The sequence below is a fragment of the Cyrtonyx montezumae genome, unplaced genomic scaffold (assembly GCF_038088225.1).
Source record: "Cyrtonyx montezumae isolate F1298 unplaced genomic scaffold, pur_monq_1.0 scaffold_2, whole genome shotgun sequence".
Classification (NCBI taxonomy): Eukaryota; Metazoa; Chordata; class Aves; order Galliformes; family Odontophoridae; genus Cyrtonyx; species Cyrtonyx montezumae.
Genome location: NW_027071936.1, coordinates 46,949,716 through 46,967,288, shown reverse-complemented (window position 1 = coordinate 46,967,288; position 17,573 = coordinate 46,949,716). Strand labels below are relative to the sequence as shown.

At 39.0% G+C, this 17,573-nt stretch overlaps 1 protein-coding gene across 10 annotated transcripts in view; it reads right to left on the bottom strand.

Annotated features, from left to right (window-relative positions):
• The window catches only part of APBB2 (amyloid beta precursor protein binding family B member 2), a 149,645-nt gene that overhangs the window by 25,418 nt on the left and 106,654 nt on the right, over window positions 1-17,573 (bottom strand). For all 10 annotated transcript variants that reach the window (XM_065737114.1, XM_065737120.1, XM_065737116.1 and 7 more), the window contains 2 exons: window positions 15,229-15,375; window positions 11,737-11,864 (listed from right to left, as the gene is read on the bottom strand). In XM_065737114.1, coding sequence (XP_065593186.1) covers window positions 11,737-11,864; window positions 15,229-15,375 — 275 coding nt within the window. The remainder of the gene's footprint in view (window positions 1-11,736; window positions 11,865-15,228; window positions 15,376-17,573) is intronic.

Genomic DNA, 17,573 nt, shown 5'->3' with positions numbered 1-17,573 from the left:
CATCCCAGGCTTGAAGTTTTAAGCTGGCTATACAGTAAATGAATCTGGGACTAATTTTTAATCCTGTGTTGGTTTCGATGTTTTGGTACATGATACTTACAATCAGTGCGCCTTTCAGTAAAGGTATGGCTACACATAACATGCTGCCTTAATTACTGAGCCCTGAAATGCACTTCCTTTGCCCTCACCTCACACTCTTTTCCTTTAAGTTTGCTCCTTCTAGTTGCTGTCCATAGAAAGTGCAGTGGATTTACCTCTGCCACTAGCAATAGGAAACTCTCCCAAGGCTTGGTGAACAGGCAGTTCCTAAATAAGCAAAAGCAACTTGGGCCCAGTGCCTTCCAGTTTGTGCTTAGAAACATCACAGGCTGGAACTACATTAGCTGTGCCTCATGCTCATAGATCTGGCAAAACGTAACTTTGTCAATCCTCAATCTCACACAAATTGTGAAGTGACTGACTCTGAATTAAATTCTTTTATATAGTCTTTGAGGGGTGGGTCTCTAAGGTGATTCCTTAGAGTTCACTTGGTCACATATATGCATTTTGAAAATGAAAGGCAAAGTTCAAATGAAAGTTTTATTCACAAACTGGGTTTTTAATAATACTAATTGGTTACACAAGTTTTGACACAAGTCACGAAAGTAGCAGCACTGTGTTTGGCTGACAGGCTTTTCCCATCAACAACAGCTACCAAAAATCAGGTGGAAAAACTTTAGCACAAACTGTGCACCAAGCCTCATTCCCCACTGCCAGCCAAGGAAGGGAGCTTACACCTGAATCTCTTAGAGGGAAACAGGAAGGCTGTTGACGGTGCACTGCACCTACACATAGCTGGTAAAGCAAGCTTGCAGCAGGCAATGGGTCCCATTATCAGCCCTGGCAAGGTAGAAGCTCCCCAAGAGAGCTTTCAGCTGATGGGCACCCAACAAATTCAACTCTTGCACTGCCAGACGTGTTGAATTCAAGGCAGCAGGGATGTTTTGGGGCAGGCCTAGTATGGAAACACAACATGAGTTGTTTCAGCCTCTCCTAGCTGCTTACATGCTTGCTCTCCTTGTTATACATAAATATATATAACCAGGAGAGCAAGCAGCAGCCTGGAGATGTATAACCCAGCTGCTGTGTTCCTCACCAGAGATAAGGTTCAGCCAAGCTAACAATTATGGAACAGGCATTTAACACCATGAAGAAAGTGAGCAGATCTCCACACTTGGCAATAATGATCAGGTCCCCAGTTACAATGGCAGTGAACAGCAGGGTGACCAAGTTGATGAAAAAGGAACGTGGCATGTGCTCCAGGCACAAGAATGGGACCACACTCTCTCCAACTGATCAGGTATTCCTACTGCATGGCCAGAGCCTGGTTTACCTCAGAGCAAAACATTATGTATCCCATCACACATAGCCCTGTAATACCAGCAGAGCTATGGCTGAACTAAAGGAAGAGAAACATTACCAGCAGCTGAGATCCTTGTTGGACCAGCCCTGGAACTGATGGCAGATCTTCAGAAGCATGGATTTATAGAATGTTGCCATAACACAAAGCTGCACATCCAAATTATAGCAGAACTGTAGTACTATTCTCACACATCCTCCTAACTAATTTCCCTCACAAATCATACATAATCATAAATTATCAAGCAGCAACAGCACTTCCAAATCTTCTAATTTATCTGACATTTCATTTTGTTTTCAAAAAGATGAGGGAGAATATGGAGGATGGGTGAGGATACATTTCAAAAGACTTAAATCCTGGATTCAGACAGGGATATGAGAATCTCCATACACACTGAAAAAATACACCTCCCATATGCAGAGATGGATGAGGGAAGTTTGAAATGCTAACTTGAATCCTAAAGGTTCAAACGTGACAAAATGAAAACCATTTACAAAGGCCTTGATTGCCAATATCCCACAGGGGCTTGCTTTGTTTTTTACACTGAGACCCTTGAAGCTATGAATGCACTTCAGAAATGAATAGAGGGCATGAGCAATTGTTTGGTTTGCTTTGTCTAATTCATCTCATTATGTTCCTATTGGTAACTGTGCAATAGCAGAGATTAAAGGCAACTTTTCAATAAAATACAGACAATGCCAGAAACATTCTTAGTGCATCTGTTTTCTTGTGGCTTTGGTTAGTTATATTAAATTCATATCTACATTTTTTGAGACATGCAAATGTAATTAGATTCTTCAGACAGCACCAAAAGGAATGTGCAGAAAATAAACTCCTCAATCAACAAAGACTGATGATACCCAACTACAAATTCAATGTATCCTTAGTAAACTGAATTAGACCTACTATTAGCTTGCCAAAAGAAGCACCTTCATTATTAAAAGATTGTTTGAATGTGAGAACATGCCATAAGGACTCAAGACAGGCAATCCACTGGAGCTACTTATTCCCTAAGTAATCAGCTGTTCCTCTTTATGTATCTTCTTGACAAAAACAGTACTGCCCAAACACTGACATATCAGTGTGGGCACTGCAGAACAACAGCAAGCTCAATTTTCAGAGGTGCTTGGCTAAAGCAGAAAAATTCACACATCTCATCTTTGTTAAACATAAGATCAGCAGGATACCAAATCACATACTGAAGCCAGCCACCCTGCCTGACCTCAAACTCGTTTGTATTCTTCTAAGATTCATCATATGCTCCTCAGTGTTCCACCTGTTATTTTCTTCTACAAGAGCCACTCTAGCTCTGCTAAGAAATGGTGCTTAAGCTATCCTGCTGCTCCCAGAGGCATTACATTGACTATACTAAGCAATTATATAAGCAATGCCCAGGTTTCCCAAGCTTGTATCTGTATGCTCTAGACTAACACAACTCACACTGCAGTTGCAGGCTGGACTAGATGACCTCTAAAGGTCCCTTCCAATCCCTACAATTCTGTGATTCTGATTCTGTAACAAAAAACTTTCCATTAATTACAACAGGAGTTTGGTCAGACTCAGAGGGTACAAGAGTGTATTTCTAGTCAGCTCTGAAATTTATCAGGGTGGGGATAGGGGAACTTCAAGCAGAAATTTTAGAGATGACTGATTTCTGTATCTAATACATCCTTCCAATTATGCACTGAATTTATTTTTATGGCATTACACTGAATTAAGAAGAATAGAAAGTATGTGAAACAGTACGTGATACAATGCACGCATCTTTCAGTGCTATCAAGCACAATCTTCTTATTTCAAAAACACATTCATGTAACACTATCAAAACACAAAAATGAACAAGTAAAACAAAAACCCTTAAATATTTAATACACTTGAATTATCTATTGAAAAAAATCTTTTAGTTTACTCAAATTAGCGTGCAAGTTTCTGCTAATCAATCTGCATGTATTAAAGAGACTTTAGCAGGCTACCTGTCTCCATTGCCAGAGGGCAATGAGCTGAACACCACTGCCAAACAAAGGCATTTTTCTCTGGTGGAGTTAGTATTAGGAAATAAGCCAGCATATCATTCTCAGCATTGTAAACCTGAAGTGAAAATGCTTTCTAAATACATGTAAGACAGTATCTGCTATGATTTACATAGGGACATTCTGCATATAAATATTTGAATCACAGTCAGCTAGTAGCAAGCATAGAAAGGAGTCCTGAGGCAAACAGACCATTTAAATAATTGAAGTGGTGAGCTGACAGAAAGCACATCCTTTGTATTTTAGAGGCAAGTCCCAAATTAATATACTAGTGCTGTTAAGTTTGCAACAATGCTCAGAGAGAGAAAGGACAAGATCTTGACCTTAATTTATTGTAGCATGCACCAAATTTCAGAATACCACTGAAGGGCTAAAAATATGTAGGTATTTCACAGATTCCCTTGGTATCAGGAGTATAAAACTGATGCAAGTTTTAAAACTGTGTTTATGTAGGTAGATATAAATATTCACACCATGAAAGTACATACAGAAACATCCCATTATGACTCTACAGTACAGTATACAAACTATTTGTACAGAAATTAAAACTAGAGGTGGATGATTTTCTATCCGCATTTTGGCTCTTTAATTTGCTGTATTAGCAAGTCATGAAAGTCCCACGTTTCATTAAATAGTGTAATGTAATGCAGAGATAATCAAATTAAACCCTTTCCACTGCACAGGAAATTTTCTCATCTGAATTACTGTTTCAGAAATGACTTGTCCAGTACAGTAATCATTTTAGGAAGTCAAGTTTTTGCCTACAATACAAAACAGATGAAGTAAATAGGTCTTACAAAACACTGACCTTTTCAAGTAAGCCACAGACAGAACGTCTGTTACTGCTCATGCAAACATGCTATAATCAAGGTAACGAAGAGTTGTATTGAACGTTACAGCCAGTATGAGGCTTATAAGTATGGCAGTAACATGATTTTTCTTAAAACACTGCTTGTTTCTTAGTGACTTAAGTTTTGTGTGCCTTTTCTCCTCAAAAGGTTTTTATATGCTCAAAAGTATTGAAACAGCTTCAATATAAAATAGACTAGCAAAATGTAAGTCTCTGGTGCACTACGTCTTCTTTATTTCCTACCAGGACCTCAGGCTTTACACAGTCTTGAGAACAGAAAGAATGCTGTAGGTTCTTGTTGGCTTTTTTTTTTGTCTTGCTTTTGGAAGAAAAGCATGATCAAATTGGAAGTGTTTTCAGACTTTCATAAAACCAAATTCCACCAGGAAAATTTATTCTGTAGGTGGCTCCTATATACGGTCCTGGTCTTCACATATTATCCCAGACAAGTGCAAATAACAGTGTAAATTCAGTGCCACTGCAGGTGAAGGGCAGGTACTTTAACTGACTTTAGCTGGCTTCTGAAAGAGGATGCTACTTTGTGTTAGCATAGTTTCTGCTGAGAGGAAGCAACACATGCACCCATACGCAGGACAAGGCAACGTAAAAAAATATTTTTAAATCACTTAAGACCCGAGCTTCTAGCTGGGTGATTAAAACAAGAAAGGCAGAGAGCCTGGAAGCAGGACGCTTTCTGCTCACAGCTATGGAGCAAGAAAGCAGCTGCTGTAGTCTGCATCACTTGCATCAGTGTTTTGCCATGGAGTTAAAGCAGATAAATACAGGAATCCAGCCTGGGCATAACGTCTGCTTGATTAACATACTGTGAAAAGAATAACAGAAGAAAGTATCAGATTCCCACATCAAAACGGCAGACAGTAGCTTCACAGGCAGCCCAGCTACTATCAAGGGACCTACAAACTTAAACGGCTACCATGCAGATTACCCTGGTTGTATCCCTTTCAGTTTAATAGCTGGAATCACAGCAAGTGTGTGGAGATTTTCTAGCAGAAATTTGGAGAAACACAGTAAACCAGGGATGAAGTCAGCACGCCATCATTTTTACTAATTGCGATAACCTGGCTGCATCACTGTAGCTATTTGTAGTCCCAGTTAGATATATTATTTGAATTCACTGTGAGAAAGATTAACAGTTCAATGGCTCCCACTGTCATCAAGTGTGACTCCCGGAAGAAACACAACGTACAGTTCCCAAATTACACGCAGTATTTCCCACTACTTCTATAATATATAGAACATTAAAGACACTCTATAATAAAATACTTAATCAGGGTGCTGTTTAAGTTGACTAAGCACTACTGGTCACGCTCGGCCACTAATAAGAGCAAGCAACACTTCTTAGGAGGCTGTTTTTCCTAATGAGAACAGCAGCCTCCTGCCATTTTTCTCACTTCCTCCCAAGGCAGCGCCACAGCACTATCCTGAGCTCTCCACTCCCCTCTCTCCATTCCTGCCCTCTCCCATAGCAGTCCTCACAATTCTCCTCTTTAGGGCCTGACCTAATTCCCTTGCTGTGTGACACTTCACTGTGCTTTTGCTAATCCACTGCTGCTGTGCTTCTGAGCTGCTGTTTCTGCATTTAAGTTTTTCAAAGTTTTTCCAAATATCTATAGCTCTGTGGCCAAGATTCTCCCTAAGCATATCCTTTTTTACTCAGCTGTTATCAAAGGGAGAATTCACCAGTCATAAGCACCTCATCCTTAAAGTCCCTACTGTCATACAAAATCATTTCTCATCACATTAGTGAATTACACAGAATGGATATAGGGATGCTGCCCACACACAGCTTAAGTCACTATTAATATGAACTATATCAGTGCAAAAGTACAGGTGCTTATTTCAAGTTAGTATGGCAGCATTTTAACTAACCTTCAATCTACTCTATCTGTTAGGTTAAATCCTGAAATTAAAATAAACCTCTTTCATTAATCGAAGTAAGAATGCACACACACAGCTTTTTGCACCTGCTTAACTACATCCCCTTCACAGTTGTGTTGTATTATCACCCATTCCTACAAAGCACTGCACTTGCAAATAGTAATGTCAGGCCTTATGAACATTAACTGAAGCTTTGTACAGATAATCACCTAAACTATTGTTTAGTGAGAAGAAAATGTTATCAAAATATACAGAAAAGGATTTTCAGATACAACTGGCTTAGGGAAAAGGAAAAAGGAAAAGATTACTTACAAAACTCAGCAAAGAGCATGGGTCAGAAAAGCCAGTACAGTCCTTTTCTTCCTGTGTAATCCCTCACCTATGCCCTATTGCACGATTCCTCACTGTACTTTTTTGTCCTTTATTCCAAGGTTACACAGACCGAGGGGAATAGGTAGTATTGATTCACGGTGTCTCTTGAGTTTGAGGAGTTCAGCTGGAATTACATATGCTTTGAAGGGTGTTATCTTTTCAGAAAAGCAGGTGCATACACCATCTCAGCTTTAATTTATTTTCAGCTTTTCTTGACCATGTCCCTTTAATGTGGAAGAGAAAGTTTATTACTTGTTATCTCACACAACTCGATAAGCTTCTCTCAGGGAACTGAAGAAAGACTTGACCTCAGAGTACATTTAAGGTTTCAATCATCACCTCTAAAGGAAAGCAAACCTTCAGCACCTCCCTGAACAATGCTCTTATAAGCCACATCACTGAATACATCGCTGAAGCCTAATATTGTCTTTTTCTGATATTTTCTGAAAATATTATCTGAAAAGGAACATGATAAATTACACATATACCAGGATACTCCAAGCACCATAACCTGACCTTTACTGTCTGTACTAAGCTTTAAATTCCCTCAATTAAGGCCAGGTATCCTTCCTAAAATCTCACACCTATACAATGTGATGTGTAGTGGGGCTCGGGTAGTTTGTGAAAACGTGCAGCCTCATCGAGAAAATATGGATTATAACCCCATTAGACAGCTACCCTTCCTTGCTGCAGAGCAGCCTGCAGATTTCCCATTCATCTGCCTTCTGTCCTCAAACAATCCAGTTCTTGACCAAATCCACCTCCATCCCTCTTAGCTTGACATACACTCACTATTAAAACTAAAATGCTGTTTAAGCAAGAAATTTCAAATCTGCATGTTTAGAGAAAGACTCCCAGATCTGTATTTAGCCACTTGATTTTCAAACGTATTTAATGCACACAAATTCCACTGACATCAATTGACAGTGTATCTATTAAACACCTCTGATATCAGGCCATTTTTGTTCAGCAGTTGAAAAGTCAAGGTATTATTTTTAATTCTCATATTTTGAGGACTCTGAGCCATCGCTTTAGGCCATTTCCTCCTCACTTTTTCACAAGCTTGCCCTGTTTTCCCACTCACATATCTCCAACAGCTTTCTTAGCTCACATTCATGGCAGCCTAGAGCTCCTCACAAGGGGAGCAGAAAGGCAGCACTGTGCTCTGCTGATAGCAACAGGACCTGAGAGAACGGCATGGAGCTGTGTCAGGGGAGGGTCAGGTTAGCATTAGGGAAATATTCTTCACCAGAGGGCATGGAACAAGCTCCCCAGGGCAGTGGTCACAGTCCTGAGCTGCCAGAGTTCAAGAAGCATTTGGACAACGCTCTAAGACATAAGAGTTTGAATTCTGGGTGGTCCTGTGTGAGGCCGGGAATCCCTGCGGGGTTCAGAGAAGTGGGGCAATGGATTTCCACACAGCTGAAGAACTCCTCAATACCACCAGCTGCCAAAATCAGTGTTTTAAGGGCAGAATAGGGAGCACAACACTTTTGCACTCTCTAGCCATTGTTCCTAAGATCACAAATCATCACTTATGAATCAAGAGCAACTGCCCTCCCTTCTCTGCCTCTGGAGAAGTACACATACCACACCAGAAAAGCAGATTTGGCCTGTGCTATGACAGTGCTGGTGCACGAACAGAGAAATGTGCCATATATTTTGTCCAATATGCCAGATGCCCTCACAATTCACATTCGTGTCTGTGACAGCTGTCTCCTGAGCATGCTGATAGCAATCCTGTCAGCAAGTGGCTCAATTTTACAGCTGGAGTGAAATGCTTCTGTATGAAGACACCACCAGAGAAAGCACTATGCTCTCCCACCAGGCAATTAAAGTCCCAAAGACATTTTAGAAGTTGAGTTGGGCTTTGGATTGGTGGAAAAGCAATGAAGATAAAGGAGGATTCAGGGAAATATGCTAAACGAAATTCCTGTACAGAATTGATGGGCCATTACCTTTTCTCCCTTCCTTGTTAGTGAGCAGCTCAGATGCAGAAGGCATGCGCCAGCAGTTGAGAAGGGGACACAAAACTCAACCTGAGGCGTGATGAATGTACACACCTGCAGCTCAGAACTGAAAAGAACCATCTTTCAACAGCTTTAGGAGACAAATATTCTCCAAGATGCTTTTCCAGAAAAATCCATGCCAAGGGCTGCTTGTTAAGAAGAAAATGCAGCATTGCCAATTATTCATTGACACACCTGCAGTTCACAAATTCTTCATGCGACAGTTACGTCACTGATCTTGAAATCAAACTATCAACGCAAATACTAGAATTTTACTCTTATTTCCAAGTAATATTAAATGAAATGTCATGGCTCTTTTTAAAAACAGAACAGAAGAGGAAGGCTGTAAAGTTAAAGTACAATGGCTTTTACTCTTAAAAAAAAACATCATCCCACCTAAGAAATAGAGTCTACCAAAAGGATGTTCAGATAAAGTATATTTATTTTCTTTTAACGCCCATTTTGCATATGAAACACTGGAGCTTAGAGTCTACATACACTTTCATACATAACAACCAGCTCCTCTTGTAGAAACCTGCTTTTGTTCACAATTTTACCAAGGCACTCTGGTCTCTCATAAGGTCAAATATACTTCACTAAGTGATTAATTGGAAACAAGGAATGCTACCTTTCAAAACACAAAATCACTACACAGCTTAGGTCAACAAAACAATGAAGCTTTTGCTTATCACACAACTGTTGTAAAAAAAAAAAGAAAAAAGAAAAGTAACTCTAGAGGTCAAGATAATAGTGTACCTCACAGAGGAAAGTATTACAGCCTTACAGTAGATGTTTCTGCCTGAGGTGAGTTAGCAGACATATCCTCAGATTAAACTTTCATCAGCAGTCGCCTTATTTCATCAATCTTTCATTATGGCATTGCTTAGAAAATCATCTGGTCAGGTGTCATTAGAAAACCTTTTCATCTTCCAAAGCAAAATCTATCCCTATTTTACTACAAGTAAAATGCAGTTCAAAATGAGGGCTGGTGGATCATTATGGGTATTAGAAAGGTCAGTATAGAGGAAAACGTATATTTCTACAGTATTTTAAAAATTTAAAACTACTTTTCAGAACAAATTAATTAAATTTTATTATGTGGTCTCTTGGAATACAGAATGTAATAAACAATATACATGTGCAACATCTTCCAGAAGAGTTTCACGACAGAAAGTAAGATATTTTCAGCTTCCCAGAGAAGTAATCCACAAAAAAGAAGCAATATTTTCTTGCTATTTGCAAGCAACCAAACAAGAAAAAAAAAACCATAATACTTGTTCAGCTTCAATACAATTTGGCCAATCCCTCTTCTGATGGTGAAAACATGAGAAAATATTAGCTTATCTATTCTACCACTAGTTCTCTGTTAATGTTGTGAAAACAGTGGAGGAAACTTTTACATGTTATGACTAAGAAATAGAACAGGTTTGCTATGGTTTTTGTTTGTTTGTTTGTTTGTTTTTATCTTGGATGTATACTTCATACACCTATTTCTTACAACAAGGACTTTTTTTCTTATTAGATAGATGAGTTTTTGCAGAAATCTTAACAGAACTGAAATTTATTTTTGGTCCACAAATACATTACAAAACAAGGCAGGGATCAGAGATACTACTTATGCATAGCTTCTCATCAGCGTTGGAGGATAACATGGTAAATCTGTAGGTCTGACCTGCACACACAATGTTCCCCACCAGCTGCTGTCCTACTGATGGGGCTTACATTCACATTTAGAGGCAAAAGGCACACTTCTCTTAGACGCCCCCTTTCAACATCAATGTTTCTATGACTAGTTCTTCCTTTAGAAGTATTCAACCCAGATAAACGTGACACAATATCTTATAACCATAACAAAATGATTTTCAAATTATTTTCTAAAGAAGTCTAAGTATTTTAAGAGAACTGAAAATGCTTCAAAATTATTAATAAAAAGCAAAGCTAGCTTCCTAAGCTGCATCACATTCAGATGTTCCTTAAAATGCTCTTATTTCCTGACCAAAGCAAGCTGCTGCAAAATCTGACTTGAAGGGAAATGTGCGCTCATTTTCTAAAGCAAACGAAATACTGTAATGGTTTATTCATAAGAAGTAAAAAGCTCTCTACTTCCCACCATTTCAAACTGGATTTTCTCTTCTAGATCTCTCAAAAATTTGCACCAGTGGAAGTGAAAAACAGTAAAATAAATAAATAAATAATGAACACATCCACACCAGTCATTTGTAGAAGCGAGAAGTTTAGAAAGAAGAAATTGGGTCACAAAAACAATATCTTTCCTTTTGGAAGTTTAACTGAAAATAGTCAGAAACTTTGTTTTGCAAAATCTTTTGCTGGAAAAATAAAAAATCAGGTTTAAAGCGATAATTTTTGTCAAAAGTCAGAGACCAAAAAATGACACTTTCACACTGAGCATCCCAATAATTAAACAGAAACACAAAAAACAGCAGTTCTTTACTGTGACTCAGTCCTTACTACTTGGAATGGGTACAGTTTGAAAGTTCTGGAATTGCTTTATGTGAATGGAAATATTTTTGACAGATCAAAACACTGACTAGAACAGGGAAACAATTTGCTATCCTGCTCTAAGCCACCTTCACAATCCTGCTCCTACAGCCAGTGTTACATTGAAAGCAAGGTTGTTCCTAAATGACCAGTCATGAGCAAGAGCTAGTGGAACACAGGTTCCAGTTCAGGAAGGCCTTGAAGCATGCATTTGGGATTGTTCCTTATGACAAGGGAATCAAACTTTTCCTTTAATCAAATCAAATACATCAAGAAAGTGGAAACAAACACATAGAAGTCATGGGAAAAATAAGGAGCCATGTGAAAAATTGGGACATATTTGACAACATGGTTTAATGTTAAAAAGTATTACATGAATGAAGTAAAGTTGCACATGTAATTTTATGCATACAGCTGAATTAATCTGAAATGCCTTCTCAACACGAGTTTAACAAAACAGGGTATCAGTGACACATGTGAAAAGTAGAAATTAAAAAAGAAAAAAAAAAGGCATGAGCAAGAAAAACAATTTACCCATCCCCTCGTTGCCTCTGGGTCACAATTACTCAATAAAACAAATAGGGTTGAAACTCAACTTACTCCTAGCATATCTGTACTTGGTATCAGCAACACACAAAAAGCACAAAGTCAGTAGGAACAAAGAGAGTGCAGACTCACCGGCCATTGTCACGACCCACTCCCCAAACTCTGATGCTCACTATGGGCTGTGAATGAAGAACTGTACGATCCATGGGGTCAATCAGGTTCAGCATGTCATTTTCCAGTATCAGGTACATGTCTTTGCCCTGCAAATCCAGAAAATGTATAGTTACAGAGCATGTCCTCCTCTCAAACTGATTGGGATTAAGGAGTTATGCCTACACTGTTAAGCCTTGTATTCTCTTGAAATTGATGCCAAGTCTGAGTTTGTTCCAAAAGCACTTGTTTGCTCAGTTCCAATGTGAAAAGAAACTAAGATGTTATTCTGCTACCACTGTATTTTTAAAACATCCCAATCACAAAATGCTAACTTCTTAATGCAACTGTTTGACTCGTTTAAATGCAAGCTAGTGAGTTATTCAACAAATTATTTGTTTATCCCATCTTCAGTACATTCTTTCAAAGAAGAACCATGTTGCATCAAACACCATAAACACCTAGAGCAGAGCTCCCATTCTCACATACTGTGTGCTTTGTTTCCATAAACTTTAGTCAATGGGCCATGGGGACAGCAATTCGTATGGTGCCTTTAAATATATGATACTCTTTACAGTATTACTTAAAGGTTAAAATCTATCAGTAAGGAATGAACAAGAATTCTGCCAGAGACTGCAGAATCCTGGAGCTAGGGTTTCTCCCTAACTCTTCTGGTGCAAAAGAACAAGGAGAATTCCCAAAGAGGAAACAAATTTAGAAGCAATTTTCCTTTTGATGCTAATTCACAAATGCTAATCTTCCTCCTACTGCTAGCATCTGCAAAAAGTCTTCTGCTTCTTCTGCCACATCTAATAACTCTCAGAGACTGCAGACTGTGCTCGTGGAAATGATCCTGGACTCATTGTTGAGACTTAAGACAAGCTCCTGCTGATAAAAAGGTGGTAACTATGAGCTAAATATGGAGTAATTTGTTTCTCTTCTATTGTGCCAGAATCTATAAATGAACAGAAAGAATGGAAAGGCTCTGACTTCCCACTGACAAATATTTCAGAAATGACCTTTTGCTTCACCTCTGCGACACAGAAACCTCTCTGGCTGCTTACTGTGGCTCAAGTTTTAATGATGTCTAATTTTTGTGTTTTTATGTGACATACATTGACATCACCCTGACCCCAAGGTCTCAAGGCCAGTTCAGCTAGAGGTAGACACTACCCAGTGATGGGGGAAGGTGGTGAACCACAGGTGCTGAATCATAGGTGGCCAGCTTTTGCTTTCTGCATTGTGTGGGGCTGATCACAACTCCCAGCCCCAGATTCCCTAATGAGCATTCAAAGGGAGCTTTGAATTACAGAGTAACACATATACTGAGAAGGGTGTGGGAGAGGATGTGGGCTGGTACATGGCCAGGTGCCTACACAAAGATGTTGTTTATTTGTAATAATCATGTGTGTAAATGGGACAAAAACATGGGAAACAAAATAAGCCAGGATAGCATAGGTGAATGGGAATGATGGAGGAAACCAAATAAGAAAACAGATGAACCACAAAGAAAAAGAACAAGAAACATGGTTGGAAGTCAAAAACAGTAAATGGTTTATGCAGAGAATGTTATCAAGTGTTACAAGATTGCTTTTTGGACCCATTTTCTACTTATGTATCTATTCCAGAAGGAAATTATTACAAGAAGGTAAAATCTGTTCATCATGCAAAATAACACTAGGATTATGGTAATAAAATGAAATCCAAATTAGCTGGAAAAGATCGGAGAATGGACAGATAAGTAACATAAGTCAATTATCCTTGCAGTGCTCAAGGGATAGATGAGCTGCAACCACAAGCAATCTATTTTGCTAAGTTTTGTTGCCTTATATACTAAAGCTATTTTGAAGATGGAAATACCACACAGAGCATGAAGAAATGATTCAGACACATGGGGAGCTCGAACCTGACTGTCTCAAATGGCTGAAGAGCTGCAGAGACCTGAAGCTCCATACTGATGATGGCTGTCACGGGAAGGATCTCACAAGAAGGAAAAGTGAATATAGGGAAGTCTCAGTTCCAACAGTTTTCAGGGAGGTGCTGTGTATGGTGGTATATGGGCCAACAGCAAAATTAAGTCTTGTTTATATGACTTCATGAGGTAGAAGGATGTAACGCATGGCAAAGGGAACACAAACAGATGAATTGCATTTTTTTCTTAGATTATAGAGAACTATGGAAGTTAGAAACTTAGAGACTTTCTTTCAAAGGTGACAGGAAGGTATGAAATCTCACGTTAAAACCAGTGACAAAGCTTCTGTAGGGGCAGAATTTTATACAGGGTGATTTGCTTTTCTATTTCTTGATTTTTTAATCATGAGAACATGGGATGATTCTAGTCTCAATGTCACTTTCATTACATTTAAGCTAAAATAAATCTTGAGGCAATCTTAAAACCCCTATGTGCGGTCATCAGCCCAAGCTGTGTGATAGAACACATACAGCAGAAATCTATCTGATGTGTCATTGATAACCACATGCTTTTCACATTTCTCTCTAAACTGCGCCTCTTCCAATCGCTCTTGAAATATTACCTTGTCAGCAGAAAAAATGTTGTAATGATTTCTTTTAAAAATCAAGTTGACAATTTACTTCAGGGGCCACCAATTCAAGCACAGCGTCTCCACTGTTTCATTCTGCTAATATTTGCTTTTACAATGAAAATTAATTAATTGAAAATTCCTTTCAAGAGGACACAACTTTTCACCAATTTGACTTGAAAACTGGCAGGAGTTTTGAATAAAGACCAATGAGACTGACAGAGAAGAATTTGGAAAAATGTGAATACTAACTCTTACAACAAAGTAAAACATGACTTCAAACTGATATATTTCAAGTTGATTAAAGATCTGTCACCTGAAAAATGGATGGGATTTCAAACTTGCAAAGAGTGTGGTAAGAGAACTGAGCTTTTTCCTCAGTTTGTGGGAATTTGACATCTGTCAAAGCTGAGGAACATTGGTCAACACTATCAATAGTTACTGGAGGGGAAACAACAGAGAGATTAATGAAATTCATCTCCTTCTGAAAGACTGACAAGTAATCATTTTAAAAAGCCATCTATCCATCATTCTCAATCTTATCAGACATGCTAGAAGCACAGTCACAGCAGACTGAGTTTCCTTAAAGCCCTTTTGTCACTGGGAAGCATGTGAAAATGTTTTCCAGAGCATTGCTCTAAAACCCCTGGCCAGGAGGATTCCACTGGGTTCAACAGTTTTGCTTATGTGTCCACAACTCTGCTTCCACACGGGTGTGTACTAGTGAAGATGTAAACATTATAGGGAGGTGTCTGGGGATACCCGTTGCCCTGAGCAGTTTGGAACAAAAATTTCAGCACTGTCCTTGAACTTTTCCAACAGATAGGGAAACCTAAACACAGAATATGGGAATATTTGCCTTTAGAGATGTTCTTTCAAGCTGTTTTAGAAGACAAGAGGCATACTCCAAGAACTGAAGTTCACATGTTCTTACCTCTCCCCAAATGCCAACGGTGTCTCTGATGTCATTTTTACAGTAAGAGAGTTGTCTGATGCAATTGTTCACAGCAACACTACTTTTTCCAGGAGCAAGATCTTCTTCTGCCATTTCTACCCAGCCCAGAGAGCGCACAGCAAAGCACTAAAAAAGAAACCAAAAAATGTCTCAATATGGATCATACACATTGACTGCTGTGACACACACACACACAGAGGAATAATTGAAAAAGCCTAGCTACAGATAGAGTAGAAAGGAAATTTTAGCTAGCATCTTGAGCTAGTAGACTATATACGTTGTGAAAATCACACTCGTAGTTTATCTCACTGTCTACCTTTTAAGCAGAATATTATTTTTTTGTAGATTACAGCAATCACTTTTACAGTAAGTTTAAGGTAGTTAACAATAACAAATTCAAAACCCTAACAAAGCAATAAAATATCATAACAAGAAAATAGGCTTTTCTTCTAGAGGAAATTAAAAATGACCTTTAAAACAAAACTGTCTAATTACATAGTTTTTTAAGCAGAAGGATGTTTAGCCAACCAGAGTACTGAGTTGGCAGAACAATCCAAGGCGATATCACTTTGCACATATGGTGCTCTTTGCAAGCAAATCAGAATGGGAGAAATTCAATATCTTTACTCTACATTTCCTAGGGTAGAGAGTAAAAAAAAAAAAAAAAAAGTTTTGAAAAGCAAGCACAAAACCAAACCACACTTGCTCTCAAGGTTTTACCATGGGTAAAAGACAGGCTTAATGCTAAATCAGTGGGAGCTTGTGTTTGAGACCAAGATTTGATCCAGAGAACACAGTGAGTACCCTCGTTCTCAAGCTGCCATGAGCTGCCAGCAAAAGATGCACAACAGATGTTGTACCTTCCTGACAGATATGCCTCACTTCTGTGATGGTCCCTAAAAGATTCATGAGCCAATATCCAATTCCTGCTACCTTCTAGGTATTTATATGGCAACAGACCAAATCCTACCCCATCTTTTCACTCTGATTTTGCCTGAGTAACAAAAAAGAAGCTTTTTAATTGAGTCAGTGAGTAGGTGGTGTCCCATACTGACATGAAGCTGCACTCCTTACATTCAAACCATGATGCTGCCTGTGGAGAAGCGGGACTTTGGGGCACGTGTTATAAAAGCAGAACTGAGACAATTTGGAATTAATCACTGAAAATCTGCCATTGTGTTTTTTTCACTCTCTGCCTCCCCTTTCCAAAGTAGATCAAGAATTGACACTAATTAGTACTGAATCCTTGGTACTCTGCTTTGACACATTTCTTTCGAAATGTAACACTATCCTTAAATCCTGTGCTGTTCTGGCAAACTGACTCACATCTGTTTCAGGAAATCTGACTCCCTGTTAGGTCTGGGCACAATGCTGACCCTGTGATGGCAGAGGCCAGCACTTAGTGCCCAGCGCTGCTCTGAGATGCAGTAAAGAAATAAGCGTGTGGTGCTAAAGCAGATGCTGAATGTTCATTTGTTTTCTCCTAGTAAGTGCTGAGAGGTCAGCATGCAGCCTGCCTCCTGCACCTCTGGAACTACTCTGACCACATATACAGCAATGCATCTCAACTAAGGCACCAGACAACAAAAATCCAAACTCCCACGCCTCCACATTTTTATTAGCTTTCCACCCCTGCCCTCCACCCGCCCCGAGAAACAAGGGAACTAAGGAACCAATACGCAAATTCTCCTCCTATGCAGCCTGCTGCCTGACCCAGGCTGCTGGAAAACCACAAAAGCACTGACTTTTCGAGTAGAAAAGAGATGAGGGAGAAAGTAGAAGAGGAGATAATGGAGGGGGGGTCACGACTGAAGGGTTCTCTTCACTTCAGGGCTACACAAGGTACTCAGTCAGTCACTTCTCAGCAGTTATTAAGGTCACCCAATCGTAAGACTGCAGAATTATTTTTGGCACATCAGATGCTCATGAATCTTGCTGGAAGTGCTATGAAGCCCATTGGGGTATTAAATATTTATATTTGCAAGCTTTTTAAATACAGTTTTTTTACTGTGCCAGAAGGTGGTTGTGTGTGTGTTTTTTTAACATGTATTTCACTACTGCATCGAATCACAGAATATTAGCAGAGAATTATTTTCTAAATCAGCTTGGAAGTAAAAAGCTAAATGTATATAATAAACACATTATTTCCTTCTTATTCTCCATATCTCATCAATACTTGTGATTTGTAAGCTGATTTCAAACTACAGAGATAAATAGAGCTGTACTGAACAGACAATATTTAATCAGTTCAAGTTAACAGCAAGGACACTTCTTGTGAGTAAAGATGGTTAACTGTTTGCTGCTTTTTTTCCCCCCTTGGGCAC